Here is a 24774-nt window from a genome sequence, read left to right as displayed (position 1 = left end):
CTCCACATAAGAAGGCCAAGATAAGTTACAGCATAGTTTTAACAGCAAAAAAAGCAAACAATTTATATATAGGCAAATGAGAGAATACTATACAGCAATAAAAATGAGATAGATATGTAAGTGATGGCAGAGAAAGATGCCCATGATAAACAATAAATTGTTAAATGAGAAAAATCAAGATACATGTACACTATGAGGTTCATATAAGCCTATTTGTATAAAATGGAAAAAATATAAATCCCTGCATGTATGCTGGGATTATCCATGCTGCTTAATATAAAATCTCTGCAAAGATATCCAAGTAGCCGATAACAGTGGTTATTTCTAGGGAATTGAATGTACTTTTCTCCTAATGTACTTATTTCTACATCATTGTAATTTTGAAACACATGCAAACAAATCCTCTTACTCTTAATTTTTTTAAAATAAGCAATACACATAGACATGGTAAAAAGTTCAAACGTTCTAAAAGGGCATATAGAAAAAAAACTAATTTGTTCTCTCACCTCGGTCTCTCTTCCCAGAGGCAGCCACTGCTACTGGTTTCTTGTCTATCTTTCCAAAGAGTCTATGCACCACGTACTATTTTTAGCATCAAAAATGCCAATGTAAAAAAAAATTTACCAAGGAACCTTGCCATTGAACAGTTCATATCATGATTCAATCCTAACTCTGTTTTAGCAATTTCATCTTAACTGGAATGACAGTAACCTACTGAATGTCCATTGGCACTTTGTGGACAATCCTGTGAAACAGGAATATTATTGTTACCTCCACTTTGTAGATGAATAAACTAAGACTCACAGAGGTTAAGTGATTCACCTAAGTTATTTTATAAAAGGGGTGACTTACCTAGCTGGCAATTAACAGAACAAGGATTCAAATCCAGATCTGCACTCAGATCCCAGGCACTATTATGCACACTGCTACAATCTCACCTGAGATGCCATCTCCAAAGTAAAATTTTCCCTGGCTTGTGTGACAAAAAGCACAACAATTAGAACACTGTGAATTATTTTACTTCCTACTTCTTTAGTGAAAAGATTAGCTTGGAAAAGGAGTGCATGTTAGGATACACCCAAAAAGTCAGCTCTAGAAGAGGAGCAAGTGACGATGTTAGGATAGGCCCAGACTCTGAAAGGATATGAGGCAAAGCTTGGCACATATATGAAAGACTTTTCAAAGGAAAACCATGGCTTCATCCTTTGCCTGGCCCTCAGAGAGATAACACACTTGACATGCTAGTGCATCTAAAGTTACTGTCAAACTCAGAAACCCCAGCAGAGTGCGCTAGAACTCTACAGATTACATTTAAAGATGTTCCAGCAAAAAAAAAAAAAAAAAAAAAAAAAAAGATGTTCCTGCAGACAGAGATCCAAACTGTGTATGTTGTCAAAGCAGACTACCTTTCCATGTAAAGGGAGGCAATGATCCAGTTTCTCATCAAGCTTCCAGGAATCCATCTGGACCTCTGCCTCTCCAAGGAAAGTGTTTCTGCCAAAACGACCATGATGCCAAACTGAGAACTGCAAAGTCCTCTGGGCCAGAAGAGATTCTGGGATCTCATACTGCGAAAAGAAACGCAGAAGCCCAAGATGATTAGTTTATGGTAATTCCTCAGAAAAGATTATTCCAAAATCTGAGCAACCATACCCAAAGTCCTGAATACCAAATCACTTTTGTCCCTAAGCACTTTGAGTTTCCTTAATCAAAGTCTTCACTTACCCCATTTCACAAAAACCTACCATATTCCATGGTAGGACCTGGAAAATTAATTTTTCCTTGACTAGGTGAAAGAACAATGGAGTATTCAGAAAGGACTGCCACAGAAACTCCTGATCCCAAAAGACTTTTCAAAATGAGATTTGTGGGGGCGGCTGGGTGGCTGAGTTGGTTAAGGGTCTGCCTTTGGCTCAGATCATGATGGAGCCCTGTCTTGGGCTTCCTGCTCCCTGCTTTTCCTTCTGTATCTCCTCTCTCTCTCTCTCTCTCTCTCTCTCAAATAAATAGAATATTTTAAAAAATAAAATAAAATGAGATTTTGTGGTTCCATGCATCTCCAATTTCACAACAATCCAAGAATGCCAGATCACTTTTGTTTTCTTCTCCAGGAGGTTAGTATATGAACAGATGCTCATGGTATATCTCATTGAAAACCATGTCAACCAGTCATGTGGCAGAGGAATAGCTGCAGCTTAGTGCACAAGACAGAACATGTTCTACTCTCAGGATCTAGATACTTACTCTGAGGGTCTCATCATACAGTGGATTGATGGTGTCCCGCTTGATGCTGGTTTTTCTTTTTCCTTGGCGGGACTTGTCAGGCAGAAGATAAGTCTTCACATATCTAGAACCCAAGGAAAGTACTGAGTCATTTGTTGTCTTTTCTCAAGTCCATTCTTCAGCTCTCTGCTCTCCATGTACATATGCCATGATGAAATGAAAATGCCACATCAAACCCTCTTAAACATGTCCTTATTGCATTTTCCCAGTCCTGGTCCCTTCCTTTCTTGTATCTCCCCTAACCACTCTCAATCACACCTCCCTGTCTGCCCAGGAGGTGATAACCTCGGCTCAAGAGCACCCACATAGACGTGAGGGTCTAAGCTCTCATCTCAGCATCAGTCAGGTTCCAGAAGAACTCACGGGTTAGAGCGCTTCTTGGCTTCATCAGCATAGGCCAGCTGGTGGCACTCCTTCACGTGGATGACCAAAGCCTGTGTTTGCTGCTCATACTTCAGGGTAAAGACAATCTTGCCAGTCACGAAGATGTTTCCAAAATCACCAGCTTCACTATAGATGCTCATCATGCTGCCAATTGTACTCTGAAGATAAAGCACCCATAAACATCTGGTAAAGGCATAGCTCCCCCTCTCATGTTGCTTAATCTTCCTCATAATAAAGCCACAGTCACCGAACAAAACAAAAGCTTCAGAAGCTCCTGCAATAAGCCAGCACTGCCAATAGTCTTGTACAAGACAGCCAGGAGCACACTCAGAATGTTTGAGCTTAATAATCAGTTCATGGCTCACCTATGCTCTTAGCTTCTCTTTCTCCCCTCTTTTTAGAGATTTCATTTTTAGTTTTTACCTGCCCCAGAAGGTAGACAAGGAGTACAGGTAAAATGAAACTATGTTTTTGGTATATGTTATATTTGCTAAAATGTGGGCTCGAGGGGTCAGTTACTAATTAAAACAAAGTGCCTTAATTATCTGTGGGTTTCTTTCTTTATTCAAATTTTAGTTAACATACATACAGTGCAATATTGGTTTCTGGAGTAGAAATCAATGATTCATCACTTACAGACAACACTCAGTTCTCATCACAAAAGGGCCCTCTTTAACACCCATCACCCATCTAGCCCATTCCCCACCCACCTCCATCAGCCCTCAGTTTGTTCTCTATCATTGAGTTTCTTACAGCTTGCTTCTCTCTCTCTCCTTTTTTTTTCTTTTTTCCCTTCCCATATGTTCATCTGTTAGTTTCTTAAATTCCACATATGAGTGAGATCATATGGTATTTGTCTTTCTCTGATTGATTTATTTCACTTAGCATAATACACTCTAGCTCCATCCACATCGTTGCAAATGGTGATATTTCATTTTCTGATGGCTGAGTAATATTACATGGTGTGTGTGTGTGTGTGTGTGTGTGTGTGTGTATACATGTGTGGGTTTCTTTTATCTGCCTTATCCCTATCAAGACCTACAGAAAAAAGTGATTATGTCAGAATTGGTGGGGGGGAATCCCACCAGAGGTAAAAAGACCTCTTTCTCTCAGGTAGTAATCAGTTCTGTATGCCTGCCACCCTATTTCCATGTGTGAGTGGGAACAAACTCCAATCACCCCAGTTCCTGACTCTCTGTCCCCTAAACACCAATCTTCATACTTCTGACAGAACTAGGCCCTGATTCTTAAATGCCCTTTTACCTTCATGATTCTGATTGACATTGCTGCTTTTCAATCATACCCTGATGCCAATTAACCCTGCCAGGGCCCCTTCTCATGACAATGCTCTTGAATGTGAGATCTGGAATGGACTCTGATGAAGAAATATTATCTTTCTCACTTCATGGCCTGTTAACTTTTTGGGGGAGAAGTTATGGTTTACTGTTCACAAAGCTGTAATAAGAACATCTGTAGCCCTAATATAAACAAAACAGGAAACAATAAATGTTGGCACGGATGCGGAGAAAGAGGACCCCTCGTCCACTATTGGTGGTAGTGCAAGCTGGTACAACCACTCTGGAAAACAGTATGGAGATTCCTCAAGAGGTTAAAAATAGAGCTACCCTCCAACCCAGCAATTGTACCTCAAGGTATTTACCCCAAAGATAAAAATGTAGTGATCCGAGGGTCACCTGTACCCCAATGTTTATAGCAGCAATGTCTATAATAGCCAAACTGAGGAAAGATCCAGGATGTCCATCACCAGATGAATGGATAAAGATGTAGTGTGTGTGTGTGTGTGTGTGTGTGTGTGTATGTATATGTGTATATATATATATATATATATATATACACATATACATACAATGGAAGTATCAGCCATCAGAAACAATGAATATCTGCCATTTACATTGATGTGGATGGAACTGGAGGGTATTATGTTGAGTGAAATAAGTCAATCAGAAAGACAATTACATGATTTCACTCATATGAGGAATATAAGTAACAGTGCAGTGGCTCATAGGAGAAGGGAAGGAAAACTGAATGGGAAGTCATCAGAGAGGGAGAAAAATGAGAGACTCTTAACCATAGAAAACTGAGGGTTGCTAGAGGGGTAGTGGGTGGGGTAATGTGGTAATTGGGTGATGGGCATGAAGGAGGGCATGTGATGTGATGAGCACTGGGTGTTATACGCAAGTGATGAATTAGTGAACTCTACATCTGAAACTAATGATGTACTATATGTTGGCTACTTGAATTTAATTTTTTAAAAAAGAATGTCTTTAGCCCTAGCTGTCTAATTATCTTACTACTTCCAGGGGAGAGGCTAAGGAAAGTCACCTAGCTGTCCACTAAGCAATCACTATCTAAATTGAGGATATGAACAGACAGATGTATCTCACTTACTTGGAAAGAGTGACTAGGATGCTTTCCCCAGGTCCTGACTCTGTTCTAGAGAGATATTCCTTCATTCCTGGTACCCCAACATGTCTACAGAACTAATAGAACTTACCATGGAGGAACCACTTCGCATGCTGCTTCTAGCTAGCTTCTGGCGATGCAGCTTCACCAGATGGTCAATGTCCTCTTCTTCCTCTTCCTCTTCCTAGAACAATAAATATAGATTGAGAGTTAATAAAGTAAGGAAAAGTTCAAAAACGGATAAGCTTGGGCAGCCTGGGTGGCTCGGCGGTTTGGCGCCGCCTTCAGCCCAGGATGTGATCCAGGAGACCCGGGATCGAGTCCCACGTCGGGCTCCCTACATGGAGCCTGCTTCTCCTTCTGCCTGTCGGTCTGTCTCTCTCTCTCTCTGCATGTGTGTGTCTCTAATAAATAAATAAAATCTTTTTAAAAAAATGATAAGCTTCCTTTAGCCGGGGGCATCACAATGCCGGATTTTAAGTGGGAGCCATAATTATCGCTAAACTCTGAGATGTCTTGTGCACATGCACACATGAATCCTTATTCTGTGTCTCCAATTTCAGGTTTCCAAACTATATTCCAACCATTTTTCTCCAATCTCAAAAGAATAAGATAAGAATATCTCTTTCCCATTCAACTGCCCCAACCCAACCATCCCTTTATATTTTAATCAAAATAAATATTCATTTAAGCTCTCCCAACTAGATATCAAGCATCATGTTAGAAGATAAAAGAGACAGCGAAGACACTCTTTTTCTTTAGGCAATTCAGCAACCAGATTTACTTTAGAAATTTGAAGGAATCAAGATTCATGTTGTCTTTTCCTAAAGAATTAAACAGGTTGATTAAGAGTATCAAGTACTAAGGTCAACCCTAGATTTATCGAATTTCATATAGTGACCAATACATTGGTACTTACCATATCTACACTGAGGCCTGGGACAGATTTGCTTCTGTCTCCCAAGGAGCTACTTTCATGTCCCACATCTTCTGGGCGAAGATCAATCACGGATTTAGTATATTCTAAATGGAAGACCAAAAACCCAAATCATAAGAGACCCATTCTTTTCCACACCAAAAACACATCCAGGGTATGCAGGACTTCAATCTCTAAGGCCATGACAGGAAACCTACCTGAAGGTCTGAGAATTTTTCTGGTGTTCTTCTTAAATATCATTTCACCCTCATCAACAGATACCACATTTTGACCCCCAGGTTGAGTTTCCTAGGAAGGAATAAGGGCAAGGAAATGGAAAAGGACTGTAGGGAAGGTGGAAGGATAGAGTAAGGAAAAATAGCCTTAAGAAGAATAAAGGTCAGATTTTTGCTAAACTATACAAAGTTAAAGGAAAGATTAATTTATTTTGTAAAGATTTTATTTACTTATTCGTGAGACACACACACACACAGAAGCAGAGACATAGGCAGAGGGAGAAGCAGGCTCCTTGCAGGGACTCGATCCCAGGACCCTGGGATCATGACATAAGCTGAAGGCAGATGCTCAACCACTGAAACATCCAGGCGTCCCAGCTGAGCAGTTTTAAAAGTATACTCAGATATTTATTGTAGGGGAGCCCGATGTGGGACTCAATCCCAGGACTCTGGGATCATGCCCTGAGCCAGAGGCAGACGTTCAACCACTGAGCCACCCAGGCATCCCAGGAAAGATTACTTTAATCTTAGGAATTTAATTTAATCCTAGGAAGTGGTACAAAACCTATTTTTTCAGGTGGTTCAAACAAAACCTTAAATGCTCCCAAGTGAATCTGCACTGAAATTTGTTTAGTTGAATTCTTTTTTTTTAAGATTTTATTTATTTATGGGCAGCCCGGGTGGCTCAGTGGTTTAGCACCGCCTTCAGCCCAGGGTATGATCCTGGAGACCTGGGATCGAGTCCCATGTCGGGCTCCCTGCATGGAGCCTGCTTCTCCCTCTGCCTGTGTTGTGTCTCTGCCTTTCTCTCTCTGTGTCTCTCATGAATAAATAAGGAAATAAATAAGGAAATATTTTTTTAAAGATTTTATTTATTTACTTGACAGAGATAGAGTGCAAGGGAGCACAAGCAGGGGAGTGAGTGGCAGAGGGAGAGGGAGAAGCAGGCTCCCCGCTGAGCAGGGAGCCCGATGTGGGACTCGATCCCAGGACCCTGGGATCACAACCTGAGCTCAAGGCAGATGATTAACAGACTGAGCCACCCAGATACCCTATTTAGATGAATTCTCAATGTAAACTGTTCCTGAGAAGGAAGAAAGAGAGAGAAGAGAAGAAAAATGAGAGAGAGAGAGAGAGAGAGAGAGAGAGATCCCAACTGACCAATAACTAAAGCTTACCTTTTCCAGTTGAGATGTGGGGGCAGACATCTTCTTCCATTCTGGAAAGAGCCCAGATTTATCCAGAGAGTCTCTCCTGGGGGTAGATATAGAAGTTATAACAAAATCACCTGCTCAACTTCCCCATCTATGGAAGCTCTATGGAATGAGATCCACTGGCTTGGGGTCACTGCAGTAACCAAATCCAGAAAGTAAACGTCACATCTGATTTACCTTTGAAGGAATGTAGACAATCATATAAGCAACTTTGCACAAACACACTTACTCCCCCACTCCTAAGGGACAGCAGGGGCAGTTGCTACTGGTCCAGGGAGACTCCTCTAAGATACAGCAGCCCATGGAAGTTAGCACACTCCAGAAGGCTGTGCTCGGAGCCAACAGCAGATGTACTACTGACAAACTTGTGGCAAGGTCAGAGAAAATACTTCATTTGACTTGCTGAGGACAGAAGGAAGACACACTGAAGGTATAGGAGCCCTGCATCTTGAACTTGACAACAAAATGTAGTCGGAGGTGCAGGCACTCGCAGGGATTTCACCTGGACAGGCTATCCGAGTCAGCTGTATAGCTGTCCAGACTCTCACTCTCGGCCTCCAGTGCACTCTTTCCACTTTTCAGCTTAGGCACATCAAATGGCACACTAGAATAAAAACCAAAGGCCAATATGTAAAGGAAGTAGGCTTTCCTGCTGGGAATCAGGCTTCCTCCCAACCCATTCACAATGGGAGCCTGAGTGGTCTTTCTACGATAAATATCTGAGTATACTTTTAAAACTGCTCGGCTGGGACACCTGGATGTCTCAGTGGTTGAGCGTCTGCCTTCAGCTTAGGTCATGATCCCAGGGTTCTTGGATCGAGTCCCTGCAAGGAGCCTGCTTCTCCCTCTGCCTATGTCTCTGCCTCTGTGTGTGTGTGTGTGTGTGTGTGTGTGTGTGTATTTCTCATGAATAAATAAATAAAATCTTTTTTTTAAAAAAAAAGGATCTCAATTAATTTCACTTGGCTGCCAGGACGACTCTCTCCTGGTCCTCTGACCTCACTGGGGTCCCCTTCTCAGGGTCTTCTGCTGGTCTTTCATCTCCTAAAGCTCTAATCTTTGGATTGTTTCCAGGCGTGTTCCTTAGACTGCTTCTCTTCACTATCTAGAATTATTCCTAAATGATCTCATCTTGTCTCATGGCTTTAAATATCCTCTATAAACCAATAACTCCTAAATTTATCTCTCACTCGAATGCCAGGCTTGTATTTCCAACAGCCTACTTGACATTTCTGCTTGGATGTCTCAAACACAGCAAGGGCAAAACTAAAGCCCTAATCCTCCCCCAAATCTGCTTTTCCCTCAATTTCATCAAATAGCTACTTCCTCCTTTCATTTCTCTGGTCAAAAATCTTAACAGTTTCCCTTGACTCCCCTTATTCTCTCACAATAGAAACCAAATCTGTTATCAAATACTCTTGGCTCTGTCTTCAATTATATCTAGAAACTGACTGGTTCTCACCCCCTCAACTGACGTTGCTTTGGTCCAAACCACCATCACCTAGCTACTGGTAACATTATGGTCACAATAGCCTCCTGAATGAACTACCTACTTCTACCCTATTCCCTACACAATCTAACCTCAATAGACAGTCAAAATGAGCTTTTAAAATATAAATCCAATATAGAATTACCAAATGACCCAGCAATTCCACTTTTAGATATATACCCAAGAGAACTGAAAACCTGTGTCCACACAAAAACTTGTACATGAATGTTCATACCAGCATTATTCACAATAGCCAACAGGTGGAAATAGTCTGTCCACCAATGGATGAATGGATAAACAAAATGTAGTATATCCATACAATGAAATATTACTGTCAAAAAATACAGTTCTGATACATACTACAACATGGGTGAACCTTGAAAACATTATGCTAAATGAAAGAAGCAAGACATATTTTATATGATTCCACTTATGTGAAGTATCCAGAGCAGGCAAATCTACAGAGACAGGAGGCAGATTAGGGACTAGAGGAAACAGAGAGAGAATGCTGAATGGGTGTGGGGTTTCTTTTTGAAGTCATGAAAATATTCTGATGTTAGACAGTGGCAATCGATGGTTACAGAACATTCTCAAAGTGCTAAAAGCCTCCGAATGTCATACCTTAAAATTGTTAAAACAATTAATTGTATGTCATGTGAGTTTCACCTCAATTTCAAAATAGAAAAAACATCATGTCACTTGGAGTGAGATTCCTTACAAGCGCCAACAAAGTCTTTTGTGATCTGCTTCTCATCCCTTCTCTGTCTTCATCTCCTACCACTCCCCCCTTGCTCGCTCAGTTCCAGATTACTCAAATGCACCAAATACAAACTCATCTTCCGCTTTCTTTGCCCATTATGCTTTTCCCCCAGATCCTCTCAAAAGTTTGCTCCCCTGTCTGCTTCATGTCTTTGCTCAGATATCACTGTATCATTGAGACTTTTCCCTGGCAATCCTAAGTAAAACAGCATGTGTACACACATGTCTTCCTGCCACTTCCTATCCCTTTAGACAGCTTTGTCTTCTCTATAGCACTTGTCAACATCTGATTTGATATGTTTACTTGATTATTGTCTGTGTCTCCCTGTCCCCAAATCTAAGCTCCACAGGCAAGGAACTTTATTGTATTTACCAGTGTATCCCAAGGCCTAAAACAGTGCCTGGCAAATAGTAGGCATTTGTAGACATTTGTTTTAAAATATGTCAATTAACATATGAACAAAGAACAAAGTAACCAGGAAAAAAAAAAGAACAAAGTAACCAGAATCTATAATGTCTTAGGCAGTAAAGAATAAACATTCCAAGTTATGACATCATGTTTGCAATAGTTTTATGAAAAAAGGCAGCAGGGGTTGAAATCCTAGGGCATGCAAGAGGTGAAACAGTGGTCATTTCCTGAGAGATAGCTCTATAGTTCAAAGCGCAGCAGGTAAGTTGATTTCATTTTTACTTTAGAATCATTCTTTTTCTCCCTTTGCTCCAAAGAATAAAGAATCCAAAGCAGAACCATTCCTCTAGAGAAGTAGTTTAACAATAACCCACGGAGTGTGTTTTCTGCTTGTATTTTTTCCTAATGATTAATACGTACTAATCCAAAGCTGATACAAATAACCCTAGGGCAAAAAGGCAATTATTGGCATCTGTGCAGTAAAAAATAGACTAAGAGATGAGAATCCTGGGCTCTAACTATCTGTATGATCTCAGGTAAATTATCTTGCTTTCTTTTCTGTAAAAATAAGAGGAATGAATTTGATTACCTCTGAGACTCCATAATTTTATGGCAAAGATAATTTATGGCCACTTAATCTGCTTCCATGTTTAGGATAAATAAGTCTTCTGGATCCAATGAGAAAAGAGGTCATAGACAGCCAGAAGCAGTAGGTCTCAGAAATTACATTCTGACCGATGATGTCAGATGTGTTAATCAGATTCAGAAAATAAAAGTTGTTTTTATCCTTATCCACCAAGGAAAAAGGGGGCCTAATCGCCTAGAACAGATGAGTCACCCACCCAATGCTGTGTGGATTAAATCATAGTACATACATACCATGAAACACCATACATATGGCAAAAAGAATGATAGACCCTTAGTGCAGACATGGAGAGGTGCCGATGTTTTATTTTTCTACAATTGTTCCTTTTATACCTTGAGTTATAACTGACATAAGTAACACATGGTTAAGTGTGTGATTTGATGAATTTTAACATGTACATACACTTGTGAAACCATCACCGCAATTAAGTTAGTGAATACTCCTATCACTCTCAACAGCTTCCACTCACTCCTTCATAATCCATTCATCCCTGCTTACCTCTGTTCCCAGACAGAAAGTGCTGATCTGCATCTGCCACTACTCTTTGGTTTGCATTTTCTAGAACTTTATATAAACAGAATCATACAGTATGCCCTCTCTTTTGTTTGGCTTCTTTCACTCAGCATGATTATTTTGAGATTCACCCATATTATTGCTCGTATCAATAATTCATTCCTTTCCATCACTGAGTAGTATTCCACTGTATAAACAAACCACAATTTATCCCTTTACCTGTTTATAGACATTTGAGCTGTTTCCAGGTTTTGGCTATTGCAAACAAAGCTGCTATGAACATCCATGTACAAGTCTTTGCACGGACACATGCTTTTGCTTCTCTTGAGTAAATACTGAGGAATGGAATGGGTGAAACACAAGGTAAAGGATATTTAACTAAACTCCTATTAGACTGGTTTTCAAAGAGGCTGCACTGCTGCACATTCCCACCATCAGTGTAGGAGAATTCCAGTTGCTCTACATCCTCACCAATAATTGGTATGGTTAGTTCTTAAATTTTAGCCATTCTAATGGTTATACAGTAGCATTTTATTATGATTTTTTCATATTTCCCTAATAACTAAAGGTGTTGAGAGCATCTTTTTATGTGCTTATTCAATACCTATATCTTGCCTTTGGCAAAGTGTCTGTTCAAATATTTTGCCAAGTTTCTACTGGATTATCTATACTATTGAGTTTTTAAAATTCTCTCTCTTTCAGTTTTTACCATTTACTATGTATGTAGTATGACAGTTTTTTTTAAAAGAAATTAAAAATGTAAGAATCCAATCCGTATTTGTACATTTAGATAGTCTGGTAGTCCATCACCAAAACTAGTAATGCCCATTAACAATAATAGTCTGGGGCAGAAGCAGTGAGGTTACTGGGGACTCATTTTACATATTTCTAATAGTGCTTTTCAACAATCATACAAAACGTGATTAAGTCATTTCCCTTTGGCTCAGGGAAATTTAGGGGAAAAACACAAGTAAAAAGCCAAAAAAAAAAAAGCACCAGCAGCTACCAAATAAGGAGTAAAGGCTCCTGTCATAAAGTTCAAAAAGTCATGGCTAAGAAGACAGAAGAATGATTTAGCTCAGCAAAATTCCATCCAATACAGAGATGTACAGATGAAGTGAGTGAGTAGGCAGTCCTGGAATAAGACAAGGAAAACAAAAGTTCTCAAGATTTGTAGTCCCAGGTATCAACAGATGCAGACAAGACTGCTGGGGTATGTCATCTCTCAGTGCACTGCTAGGAGTTAGATGATGTATCCAAAGCTGGACCATGTGAGCCTGGACATTTAAGAGAATTTCAGCAGGCCAAACCCCAAGACCCCCAAGTTGCCTTTTGCTTTCCCCTTAGGTTCCAATAAAAGAAGTATATAGAAAGCAATATTTTATGCTTGAAGTACAGTTGGGGGTATGGAAGAGATAAATTGTTTCAGGTTGAGGTGAGAAGGAGGTGTCAAGGAGAATTCACACACTATATCAGAGCAAATAAAAGATATAGGCAGAAGAACTTCCTAGCTTCAACATGAGTAAAATGAGAAGAAATGGTCTGGCAGATAAATCTATAAATTGCCATGGGGTGGAGAAATAGAAACAACTTGCAAGATGGTCAAAGAACTATTCTGGAGAAGAGTATAACCCTCAGAAAATAGATTGCTTGTGAGTGCTTTATACTATATAGAAACTCAATAAGAATATATATTTGATAAAGCATAAGAGTGCAAACAGGAAAGATGGAAAAACAACAAAATTGGGGTAAAAGGAAGATTGAGAACAAAGAATAAATTAAAACCTAATCAAGATAATTCACTTTTTTAGGTATTTATTTGAGAGATAGAGAGAAAAAAAGAGAGACAGAGAGAAAGAGAGAGAGAGAGAGAGAGAGAGAGAGAGAGAGGCACATGAGGTAGGGAAGAGCAGAGGGGGAAGAGCACTGAGCACAGAGCCCAATGCAGGGCTTGACCTCAGGACCCTGAGATCATGAGCCTGAGATCATGATCTGAGCTGAAATCGAGAGTCTGACATTTAACCGACTGAGCCACCCAGGTATCCCAAGATAATTCATTCTAAAAGTACATTAGATATAGCAAGAGGAAAGGGGAAAAGGGGAGGAAAGAAAATGGCTGAAAATCAAAGCATAGAGGAAAAGTTTGGGTTAATCACAGTTAATTGCTTTTACCTTTCTTTTCTCTTGCATTTGATACTAAAAGAAAAGGAGGATAAATAAATAAGAAATCCAACGTGCCTAGGGTGGGAAACTTAACTAATAAAACAGAAAAAAATCTCAGAGGATATGACATAGAAAAATTTTCCAGGGGCACCTGGGTGGTTCAGTGGTTGAGCGTCTGCCTTTGGCTCAAGTCATGATCCTGGAATCCTGGGATCGAGTCCCACCTCAGGCTCCTGCAGGGAGCCTGCTTCTCCATCTGCCTATGTCTCTGCCTCTCTCTCTGTGTGTGTCTCTCATGAATAAATAAATAAGATCCTTAAACAAAAGAAAAAGGCAATTTTAAAAAATGTCCTGATTTTATTGTCCTGCCCCTACATTGTTCAGAATCAGTAAAATTCTTGCTCTCATTTGATAGAAGCTGTCTTTGGTAAAAGGGATTCTTTAGACAGGTCACTAGGAGCATCTTGCCCTTCCTCTCAATAAGCATATTTTCTACTTAATAAAAAAAGCTTGTAGTTTAAAAGCATCTCCAGTTATAGCCAGGCAAAAACATGAAAGGAAGAGCTACTTACATGAATATATGAGATTTCATATCTCTTAATTGCTACACAAGTTTTACAGACTTGAAAAGGGCTAGTTTGACAGCCTCGGAGCAAAAGCCCTAGCTTATTAATAGTTGTAACCTTAACCTATTGAAAAACAATATGAGGCCAGAAAAGAGAGCAACTCAGGGGTTTCTCAGGAATGAGAGTAAGAGGTCGAGAGTGAAAAACATTGTGTAGCAGGTAAGGCAATTACCTCTGTCAAGGGGAGAGCAAAGTATCCCTTTTTTTCTTCTTATTCCCTCCCCCAAAGCTGGTAGAAATTGTCCTTACATCATCAATAAGAGAGGCTTGGTGATTAGAGCAGAAATATTCTCATCCAGCCCAACCACCACTTCCTCTTTCCAGAATTTCTTGGGGAAAATTATAATGATTGATTTGTATGCATAGGAGGTGGCCACTCTCAGATGACAATTAAGGAAGGTTTGAGAATGTACTAGAGAATGTCTGAACAGTAACAGGGACATTTCTAGCAGTAGCAGAAACAGAGAAGGCTGGCTGGTGTATGGATGAATGCCAGCCAGCAGAAGCCAAGGGGCCCAGCGCAAGGTTGAGCATCTATCTGCCATCAGCTCAGGGTGTGATCCCGGGATCAAGTCCCATAACGGGCTCCCTGCAGAAAGCCTGATTCTCCCTCTATCTATATTTCTGCCTCTCTCTGTGTCTCTCATGAATAAACAAAACCTTAAAAAAAAAGAAAAATATTCCAGCAATGAACAAAGAACTCATCAAGGGTACATATTAGGAGGATACAGAATGATCACCATTGAGACATGTGTGTACATACACACATACACACAGTAAGTTACCTACAAGGGAGAAAAACAGAAGGCTTGCTGACCTCAGACTTTATCACAGTCACACTCAATAGTAGAAGACAATGGAATAATGTCTACAAATTATAAGGGAAAAAAAGTGTGACTCAAGAATACAATATCCAGCCAAGATACCATTCAAGTATTAAGTCAGTAGGTAGGCATTCTTAACATGAAAGAGTAAAATAAATATTGCTTCTGCAAGCCCTTCTTGAAGGAACTTCTCAGTGATAAAATCCAAACAACCAAAAAAAAATGAAAGGAAAAATTCAGAAATACAGAGAAGCCATGGTACAAGGTTATAAGTATACTCCTCCCATCCAAGTACTAACCATTTGCTTCAACGTGGATGGAACTGGAGGGTATTATGCTGAGTGAAGTAAGTCAGTTGGAGAAGGACAAACATTATATGTTCTCATTCATTTGGGGAATATAAATAATAGTGAAAGGGAATATAAGGGAAGGGAGAAGAAATGTGTGGGAAATATCAGAAAGGGAGACAGAACGTAAAGACTGCTAACTCTGGGAAACGAACTAGGGGTGGTAGAAGGGGAGGAGGGCGGGGGGTGGGAGTGAATGGGTGACGGGCACTGGGGGTTATTCTGTATGTTAGTAAATTGAACACCAATAAAAATTTTTTTAAAAAAGTATACTCCTGTTAAATATGAACAAAAACTAAACAGATAAAACAGGCAGATGGTTTATGGTTGCAGAACAGAATGTAAATGTTAGAAGTGCTGTCAAAGTAAAAGTAATTTGAGTATAAAAAATGAGAGTAGGGTAAAGTATTTGGAGAAAGTATAAGAAAGCTAATCTCTTTTTAAAATTTTATTTATTTATTTGAGAGAGAGAGAGCATAAGCACGAGCAGGGGAGAGGAGGCAGAGAGAGAGGAGAAGCAGACTCCCTGCTGAGCAGGAGGCCCAATGGGGGCTTGATCCCAGGACCCTGAGATCATGATCTGGGCCGAAGGCAGCCACTTAACCGACTGAGCCACCCAGGTGCCCCTAATTTCCTTCTCTTTCATAGCAGAGAGTACAGTGATAATATTGAAACAGGTAGATTTTTTTAAAATGACTAAGTGACTGACCCAGCACTCCACTCTTAGGTATCTACCTAAAAGGAATGAAAATGTATGTCCATACAAAAACTCATAATGAAAGTTCATAGCTGCATTACTTATAATAACCAAATAGTAAAAACAATCCAAATGTCCATCAACAGATGAACGTATAAATTAAATGCGGTATATACATACAATAGAACATTCGAATATATAATCAAATATTGTTTGGCAATAAATAGAAATTAGGTCCTGATACATGCTATAACATGGATGAATCTTGAATACATTACATTAAGTGAGAAAAGACAGTCACAAAGGATCACATATTCTTTTATTCCATTTAAATGAGATGTCCAGAATAGGCAAATATATATAGAGAGAAAGTAGACCAGTGATTGCTTAGGGGTGGGAAAGGATAAGGAAGTTGGGAGTTTTAGCTAAAAGAGTATAGAGTTTCTTATTAAGGTGATGAAAAGTTCTAAAATCAGTTAAGGCGATGGTTGCACAATTCTGTGAACACTAAAAACCACTGCATTATACATTATAAATGGGTGAATTGTATGGTATGTGAATTCTATCTCAATAAAACTGTTACCTAAAAGACACTAGGAAAAAAATGACTACTCAATAGATTTTATGATTTTTTTTCTTAAACTTAGAGGGATGTTAAAGATTAGTATCTTTTATGGTAAAGAAACATTTATCTGAAGATGAGCAATTCTTCAATTTTATTTCTTCTGTTTTATTCTGTTAAAGTCAAGTAAAATTAAATAGCATGCTTTTAATGTATATATTATGATCCAATATTATACAGGTTTTTCAGTCTATCCACCCACCCATCCTTCTACCTACATATATAGACAAGTGATACCTTAAATAATTTTCACATATGAGTACTGTGGGTATTAGGAATTTGGGTGATTCGTTGCTTTCTTTATTGTTTCCTGTACAGGTTAAATTTTTAATCATGAGTATGTGTTATTTTTATTCATCTTTAAATTGGTCTTAAAAAGAAGAGAGTAAATATTCCAAAATGTTAATGTTAACATGTGAGTGGTAGCAATAGATTTTTCCCCTCTTTCTTTATTCTTTTCTATACTTTCCAAATTTTCCTGTCATAAACAGCTCTTCTTTGATAAATAGAACAAAGTTTAAAATAATAGAATTCAAAGGATGTGTAGCATCTCTGTAAATGATTGCTAGTTCTTACCTGGGCTCCTTCTGTTGCTCCTGAACGATCCTTCTTCCTGGCCAGATATCATCCATCTGTGACTGATGAAGAAGGGACTGTCCCACTGTCTCTCTTTTATTCACTTCGAGGTAAACAAAAGCATGGCAGAGTGGTGGTAATGAGAGGAGGGGGATGGAAACACATCCCACTTGCAGAAGGGATGGCAATATAATCTTTATATTCCCCACAGAGCCCATGAAGTAAAGACACCACTAGTAAGAATATATAATAGGATTCCAAGCCAAGGGATCTTTCACTGACGTCAAGTACCTCAAAAACAAAACAAAACAAAACCATTTCCAGACAGGGCCAGTACCTGCAGGTTTGCGGCGCAGGGACATCCTAATTATCTCACTGCCTGTGTGGTAAGCAAAGCGATTCACTTTCTGATCATAAAACCAATCTCCAGTTGCCTTCTTCAGCTCTCTGAGAAGGAATAAAGGAAAGTGACAAGTGAATTTTTTTTAAAATGGCTCTTGCCACTCAACTAACAAAGGCCGAGGAGGGAAATTCTCCCCACAGCCAGGGCCTCCTTGCCTCTCTCCACAGGTGATACTCACATCTCCTTGGTGCACACCTTACACCTCCAGGTACCACTGCTTTCCTGGATGCGGCAGTCCCGACACACCAGGTGATTACAACCCCGACAAGTGTTGGTCTTGGGAGTCAAACGGCCCAGGCTCTCCTGGCACCGGGCACAGGTCCGATCGCTATAGTATTGGCTGCCCCTCTTGGCCCCTTTCCTTTTGATCTCCAGTAGCTCATTCTTCAGTCGCCTGCCAATCCCCAAAGAGAAGCACAAGTGCGTTCACAGTCTGCATAGGTTGCATGGAGAGTTGTTGAGGGGTAGACAGTAAGACTTTGGTTTGGTAATTAAAATTTGGTTCTACAGAAGTAACAACTTCAGAGCCCAAGGGAGGAATTGTATACTGATACATAAGTTCTTCTGAAAGTCACATGGGAGGTATAAGGAAAGGTCCAGATAAAATTGGTCAAAGGTCTGGGCACCCATGCTTTTTCTGGAATGCTTACCTAATCCTTTTCTCATCTGCTTTCCGGAGCTCCTCATCTCGTTGTAGAACACTGAGGATCAAATCCCTCTCCATCTCAGACAGAAAAGAGAGGTCAAGTATCTCTGACATGATTTATTCTATATTTTTATTCTACTCTTCTTTCTTCAAATCAATCAGACCAGGAAAGCCACCACAGTTGCCTGAAATAAGATAAGGACTATTTTTCACACAGATAATTTACTCCAGAGTAGTCCCACAGCCCTAGAACCTCTTAGTAGGCTACTTTCCCCTTAAGCCAGGACAAAAAGACAATGTAGAAATATCTGACCTATTTACCATTCCTACTCCCACCTGAATCCTGCCCTTGAAAGTGAGGCAGCTCTGGATTTTCAAGAAGGATAACTTATTCATGACTCTGGAAAAAGGCTGAGTCTTTCAGCATGAGCACATTAGTCTGGAATAAGCACAGAACAGTTGAGTTGAACTCTCCCTACAGCAAGTGAATCCTAGATCATCCAATTTTCAATACTTTACATTTTCCCAAGTCCCAAATCTATTAAACCAAATAATCAGACAGCTGGTCTCTGTAGTAGAGAAGAAAACCACATGGGGACTTCTGCCAGTTGAAGCCCATTTTTCCTTTCCTGACCAGCTTCTGTGTTCTCAGGACTCAGATAGCTTTATGCTATACTCTAAAAGTTCCATCACCTACTCTATCTCCCAAAGTTCTTATTGCTACCACTACCTGAAGAATATCTTCACCCATTTCATGCGCATTTGTTAAGCACTCACTCTGACGTGCATTGTGCAAAGTGCTAGGGATACAGTGATGACTAAGACACAATTCCTGTCCTTAAGTTCACAGACTAGTAGGGGACACAGATACGCATAAATATAGTACAATGCACTAAGCGCTATCAGATGGATAATAAATTAAATGCTATGGGAACCTAAAGAAGGAAGCAACTAATTCTATCTTGCATAGAGAGAGAAGAGAATGACCTGTATACATGGAAGGTTTCACAGAAGAGGTGAATTTTTCCTTATAAAGCAGCATATTTTTGTTGGTGGGAGGAAATGGTAGGAAAGATAGGTTTGGGCTAAATTTTATAACTCTCATTCTTTTTTAAAAGTTTTATTTATTTACTTATTTGAGAGAGAGAGAAAGAATGAGCAGGGAGAGAGGCAGGAAAAGACACAGAGGGAGAGGGAGAGGGGAGAAGCAGACTCCCTGCTAAGCAGGGAGCCTCAATGTAGGGCATGATCCCAGGACTCTGAGCCAAAGGCAGAGGCTTAACTGACTGAGCCACCAGCCACCCCTATAACTTGCATTCTTGAAAATTAAGAATTTTTGCATTTATTACATAGACAATAGAAGTCCATCAAACATGTTTGTTGTTGCTTTGTTTTTGATGTTGGGAAATTAAATGATTAAATCCATTTTACTCTAGCTTTAGTACAAAAGAACTGATTCAAAAGACAAACTGAAGTGCAATCTGGAAGTACATAACACACTGTAAAATATGTGCATTCCTTACCCAAGCAATACCACTTCTAAGAATCTACCTATAGAAATATTCATACAAATGTGCATAGAACAATATATATACAAGAATGTTACTGTAACTTTGTAAGAACAAAACAAAGAAGTTCTTTAAAAAAAATACTTCCATATAATGGCATACCATGCAACCATTAAGAAATGTGGTAGATCTGTTTGAAAATGCATCTTGGAGTAGAAAAAATAAGTAGTTGCCAGACTATACTGAATGATTTGTTTGGTAAAGTATTTACCTATACATTTGTATATGCAGAGAAAAAAGTCTGGAACAAAAACCACGATCATTGGTTTCTCTTGCGGAGGATTGGGAGGGGCAACTTTCACTTTTTTTACTGTATATAGTTATGATTTTTTTACGTAAAGAAGTCTTACTTTTAAGTCCTAAAAAAGAAATTTCAGAGGAGACAGGGGATTATTGTAATAGTCCAGACAAAAGAAAATCTAGGTTTACCAAGTGCACCTCTACCCAACTTGGCAAATCATTTTATTTGTCACCCTTTAGTTTCTCATGTGCAAAATGATATATTTCACAAAGTTATCAAGAAAGTGAAATACTGTATGTTACAGGGCCAATCACAATGTTTGAAATCCATGTTTAACAATACACATACTTGCTGAATCTGCTACAGGGCAGGCGTAACCCAGGGCAGCAAGACAAAGAGCAGAGAATCAAGTTTGAGAAGCAGAAGTAACAGAATGGAGTGACTAAGAGGATGAAGAAGGCACAAAGATGCCTTACCTTACCTGTCTTGGTTTAACAACTGATAGATTAGTGATAATTCTAACAGTGAGAAGAGTTATAAGAGAAGAAACAGGTATGGAAGTAAAGCAAGAAGTTTCATTTTAGTCATATTGAGTTTGTGCTACATACAGGATATCCAGGTAATTAGGCTCAGAAAGTAGTTGGAGGCACAGGGCTGGTCCTCAGGAAGAGTGACTGTATCTGAAAGTACAGATTTGGTAGTCATGGCAGTCAAAGTGCTCAGGGTAGACAAAGCTGAAAGGAAATGATGATCATCTTTACCTTTTCTGCTCTCCCTTAAAACTAAACCATGAGCCCTTTTCCACTTTTTTTTTTCCAATTACCTACAGGACAATAAAGACTATAAACAACTCAGCATAGTTATAAGGTTCCATCAACAGTTTCTTGACTTGGCTATTTCCTGGTCTTTATTGAACTGTAAGACACTAAGTTTCCTTCATGGACCCTTTCTTAGATAATCTTGAAAAAGAATTCTTAGTTTTCAAACCAAGGAGAATATTACACTCTCTGAGAACAAGGGCTTTTTCAATATTCTTCTTTGTATCTGTCCCAGCACCTAACATGATATTGTGAAAAAGGTGTTGCACCTGCTGCCACTACTGCTGATCATCACCCCATCAGTTCCATTTATTGAGAATTGACAATAATGGCAGGCAATGCAGTACTTTATATATATTAATTTAATCCTCACCACAACCCTAAGAACGCAGCAGTATTATTATCCCTATTTTATAGATGAGGATCCAGAAAAGGTTAGGTTAACTTGCCCAGTAGTAAACAAAGTAAGTAAAGTTGCTGGGATTCAAGCCCAGGCAATCTGATTCTAGAGCTAGCACTCTACAGGCTCTGTCCAGGCAGGATCATGGCCAAAACTATTGTAAAATGTTTATCAGAGCAATCAAAAGCATTGTGCAAATGGATTCTCCTCTATGTGATTATGAATGGAGCACTGGCTAAAATATCAGCTGCTCATGAATAAAATAGGTATCTACCAATTGCCTAGCAGCTAAAGACCAAGGATGGCTGGCACAGGTACACTGGGAATGATAAGTGATAAAACAGGCACACTGACACAATAATGAGACCAAGTAATATTAAGACCGACAGATGTAAGAACATCATTGAGGAAATAAATACAGCACCATAAGAAAATGGAACTGCTAATGTTGTATATCTTCTCTTTGTTTTTCACTTATGGACCAGATCAACCAGAACTGCCTCCTCCTAAAATCTTAAATTCAGTAATCCCCATTTTTCTGACCATAGCTCATTCCCACTAGACCTGTTCTTCAACCACTTCAAGACCACAGTCTCTCTCGTGGGACGCCTGGGTGGCTCAGTGGTTGAGCATCTGCCTTCAGCTCAAGGCATGATCCCAGAGTCCCAGGATCGAGTCCCACATCGGGCTCCCCGCAGGGAGCCTGCTTCTCCCTCTGCCTGTGTCTCTGCCTCTCTCTGTGTATCTCTCATGAATAAATAAATAAAATCTTTAAAAAAGACCACAGTCTCTTAAGTCCATCTTTCATTTTCTCTTGGTCTCCTTGCCTCCTGCTGATCTGTTTTCCTTTCCAACCCAAACTGGACTCCAAATGACTCAATGTTTGAACCTATACCCAAGACCTACACAATTCTTGGTCTCCAACCTCAGTTCTTAGTTCAGGTTTTCACCTAGTTTTGCTTTACCTAGTTTTGCTTCAGGTTCTATTTTTAAGCCTTCATTAGTCTCATCTCATACTCCCACTTCCCTTTCCTCCAGTTCCTATCAGACATCCTTGTTTCACATTTGTAAAGAAAAAGGATTTAGAATCCACCACCTATGACATCCTCAGCCACCTGCCTCCTCTCCCCCATAACTTGCCAATATAACTCCTTTCAGAAAAGCCATCTCACCCCAACCCCACCTCTGACCATGGGTAGTTTCAAACCCTAACCCTGTCACCAGTCAGTTAGCTTGAGATACAATCTTGCATAATCAGTAGTGGGGAGAAGAAAACAGGATAAGAAAAAAAATTTTTGAAGCAAGGACAAAAAGGAAAGCATAGGAAGAAAATGAGACAAATAGCAAAAAGAAGATGGTAAAAACAAGCTCCAATGTTATTAGTGAACGTTAAAAAAAACATATATGAGCAAAACTCACCCATTAAAATGCAGAGGTTAACAGACTGGATAACATTTTTAAAAATCCAGCTAAGTGCCATTTTACAAGGGACACATCTAAAACATAAAGATGAGGAAAGATTGAAAATAAGATGGAAAAAGATATACCAGGTAAATGCCAACCCAAAGAAAGGTGATGTAGCTACATTAACATCTAAAAAATAAAACTTCAAGATAATAAAAGCATTATAACACATAAAGAAAATCAGTACATAGAGTAAATAAGCCTGTATGCCCTAATTTAACACTTCCAAATATATAAAGGAAGATTAAGTATACCAAAGAAGAATTAAAAATTCAACCATCAAAATGAAAGATTAACATACCTCTTTCAGTTATTGACAGAACAGGCAGATAAAAAATTAATAAATATATAGACAAGTTCAACAACAAAATAAGCTTGATTTAGTGGACATATATAGAAATCTATATCCAACTGGAAAATTACATTCTTTTCAAGTACAAATGGAACATCTACCTCAAAAATTATCATGTACTAAGTTATAATATAAGTCTCAGTAAATTTCAGAGAAACCATTCTCATACAGATCAGGGTCTCTGACTTCAATGGAATTAAATATGAGGTCAATAACAAAAGATCATTTCTAATCCCAAAACATTATGGAAATTTAAAGACATTTCTAAGTAACTCATAGGTCAAACAAAAATTAGAACTGTAGGGGATCCCTGGGTGGCTCAGTGGTTTAGCGCCTGTCTTTGGCCCAGGGCGCAATCCTGGAGTCTCGGGATCGAGTCCTGCGTGGGGCTCCCTGCGTGGAGCCTGCTTCTCCCTCTGCCTGTGTCTCTGCCTCTCCCTCTCTAGGTCTACCATGAATAACTAAATAAAATCTTTCAAAAAAATAGAACTGTACCAAATCTATCATTAATATCTTAATAGAAGAAAACCTGCTGGCTGTTTTACCACCACTGTCACTCCCATACTGTAGAATGTCTTCTAGAAATTCAAAAAGGAAAATGTGGAATAAAAGTAATACTTTTTATGCAAATAGTTTTATGGTAGGTGATACAACACATCTTGAAAAACATAACTTAGAAAAATAATGGATGCACAGGTAAAACCAGACAGGTTTGAAGTTAGGAAACCTGTGACCTTTCATATTCTCCCAACTGATGAATACTATGGTTTAGTGGAGAAACCAAACCCCAAAATTACTTGTTAACACTTTTCACTGAAATTCAGTCCCAGATGTGTTGTCAAAAGAGCAAGGATTATCTATTGAGAAACCAAACCCCAAAATTACTTGTTAACACTATTCACTGAAATTCAGTCCCAGATGTGTTGTCAAAAGAGCAAGGATTATCTATTGAGAAAACCACAGCTCAGGTAACATGAGTGTTCATGTCCAAACTCTGATGGACAATTTGTTCCATGTTAATTGTGGGGTGTCAAGACTCAGATTAAATATCTTAATATGGCACCCTTGTGGGACCTCATACCCATGGGAAGTTATTTTAGAAAGGATGGTTTGTTGACTTGGAAAATTATATACACTTACCACTCAAAATTCAGGATATTTTAACCCAAATACAAAAGCCAGGGGAAGCTGAAAATCTATCAAAATGGAAGGTTAACATACTCTCTCAATTACAGATCCAAGTAGATATAGCTAATTATACCCTAAACCTAGAGATTAGAAGATAATAATAATTAATAAGTGAACATTAATACTAACAGCTAGTTTTCAAGAAGTGGTGGCGAGACTGCTCTCGAGTTATTTTAAATTCTGAAGATGAGGTATAAAAACAAAAAACTGGGTCAACTGGTAGGAAGCATAGAATGAACATAATGGTGTAAGACAGACTTAGATTCAAATCTTAGCTTTGCTACTTATTAGGTATATGACCTTGGACAAGGGCCCAAAATATGAAAAGGATGATTAAAAATGTAGAAATCCTTATAAAAATAGTATTTACATTAAAAATAATTGTTTGTGCTCCCAAAGTTGAAACTGTGTTTACTTTGTTGGGCACCTTGGTACTTCTCTCTCTCCTAAATACATACTGCATGTTCAAACTAGAAACTTATACCATATGCAATCTCCTTGGGGGCAGGCACTGTATCTGGACTTCATATCCTCAGGAACTTACTTAGCACAGTGTCTGATACACA

General features: G+C 39.1%; 1 protein-coding gene across 8 annotated transcripts in view; it reads right to left on the bottom strand.

Annotated features, from left to right (window-relative positions):
- Window positions 1-24774, bottom strand: part of SYTL4 (synaptotagmin like 4) — a 79665-nt gene that overhangs the window by 9038 nt on the left and 45853 nt on the right. For 4 of the 8 annotated variants that reach the window (XR_012026566.1, XM_072817409.1, XM_072817410.1 and 1 more), the window contains 12 exons: window positions 18182-18362; window positions 17710-17925; window positions 17466-17575; window positions 17129-17231; window positions 7960-8061; window positions 7422-7497; window positions 6226-6316; window positions 6011-6114; window positions 5183-5275; window positions 2647-2825; window positions 2245-2347; window positions 1407-1568 (listed from right to left, as the gene is read on the bottom strand). Coding sequence is in view for 7 of the 8 variants with exons in the window: in XM_072817409.1 (XP_072673510.1) it covers window positions 1407-1568; window positions 2245-2347; window positions 2647-2825; window positions 5183-5275; window positions 6011-6114; window positions 6226-6316; window positions 7422-7497; window positions 7960-8061; window positions 17129-17231; window positions 17466-17575; window positions 17710-17925; window positions 18182-18291 (1449 nt within the window). In the remaining variant the exon portion in view is untranslated. Of the gene's footprint in view, window positions 1-1406; window positions 1569-2244; window positions 2348-2646; window positions 2826-5182; window positions 5276-6010; window positions 6115-6225; window positions 6317-7421; window positions 7498-7959; window positions 8062-17128; window positions 17232-17465; window positions 17576-17709; window positions 17926-18181; window positions 18363-18513; window positions 18617-22623; window positions 22701-24774 lie in introns of all 8 variants that reach the window. The other 4 variants (XM_072817411.1, XM_072817413.1, XM_072817412.1 and 1 more) reach the window with 2 other exon arrangements.

Source organism: Canis lupus, chromosome X, assembly GCF_048164855.1.
Source record: "Canis lupus baileyi chromosome X, mCanLup2.hap1, whole genome shotgun sequence".
Classification (NCBI taxonomy): Eukaryota; Metazoa; Chordata; class Mammalia; order Carnivora; family Canidae; genus Canis; species Canis lupus.
This window is presented reverse-complemented; position numbering and strand designations above follow the sequence as displayed.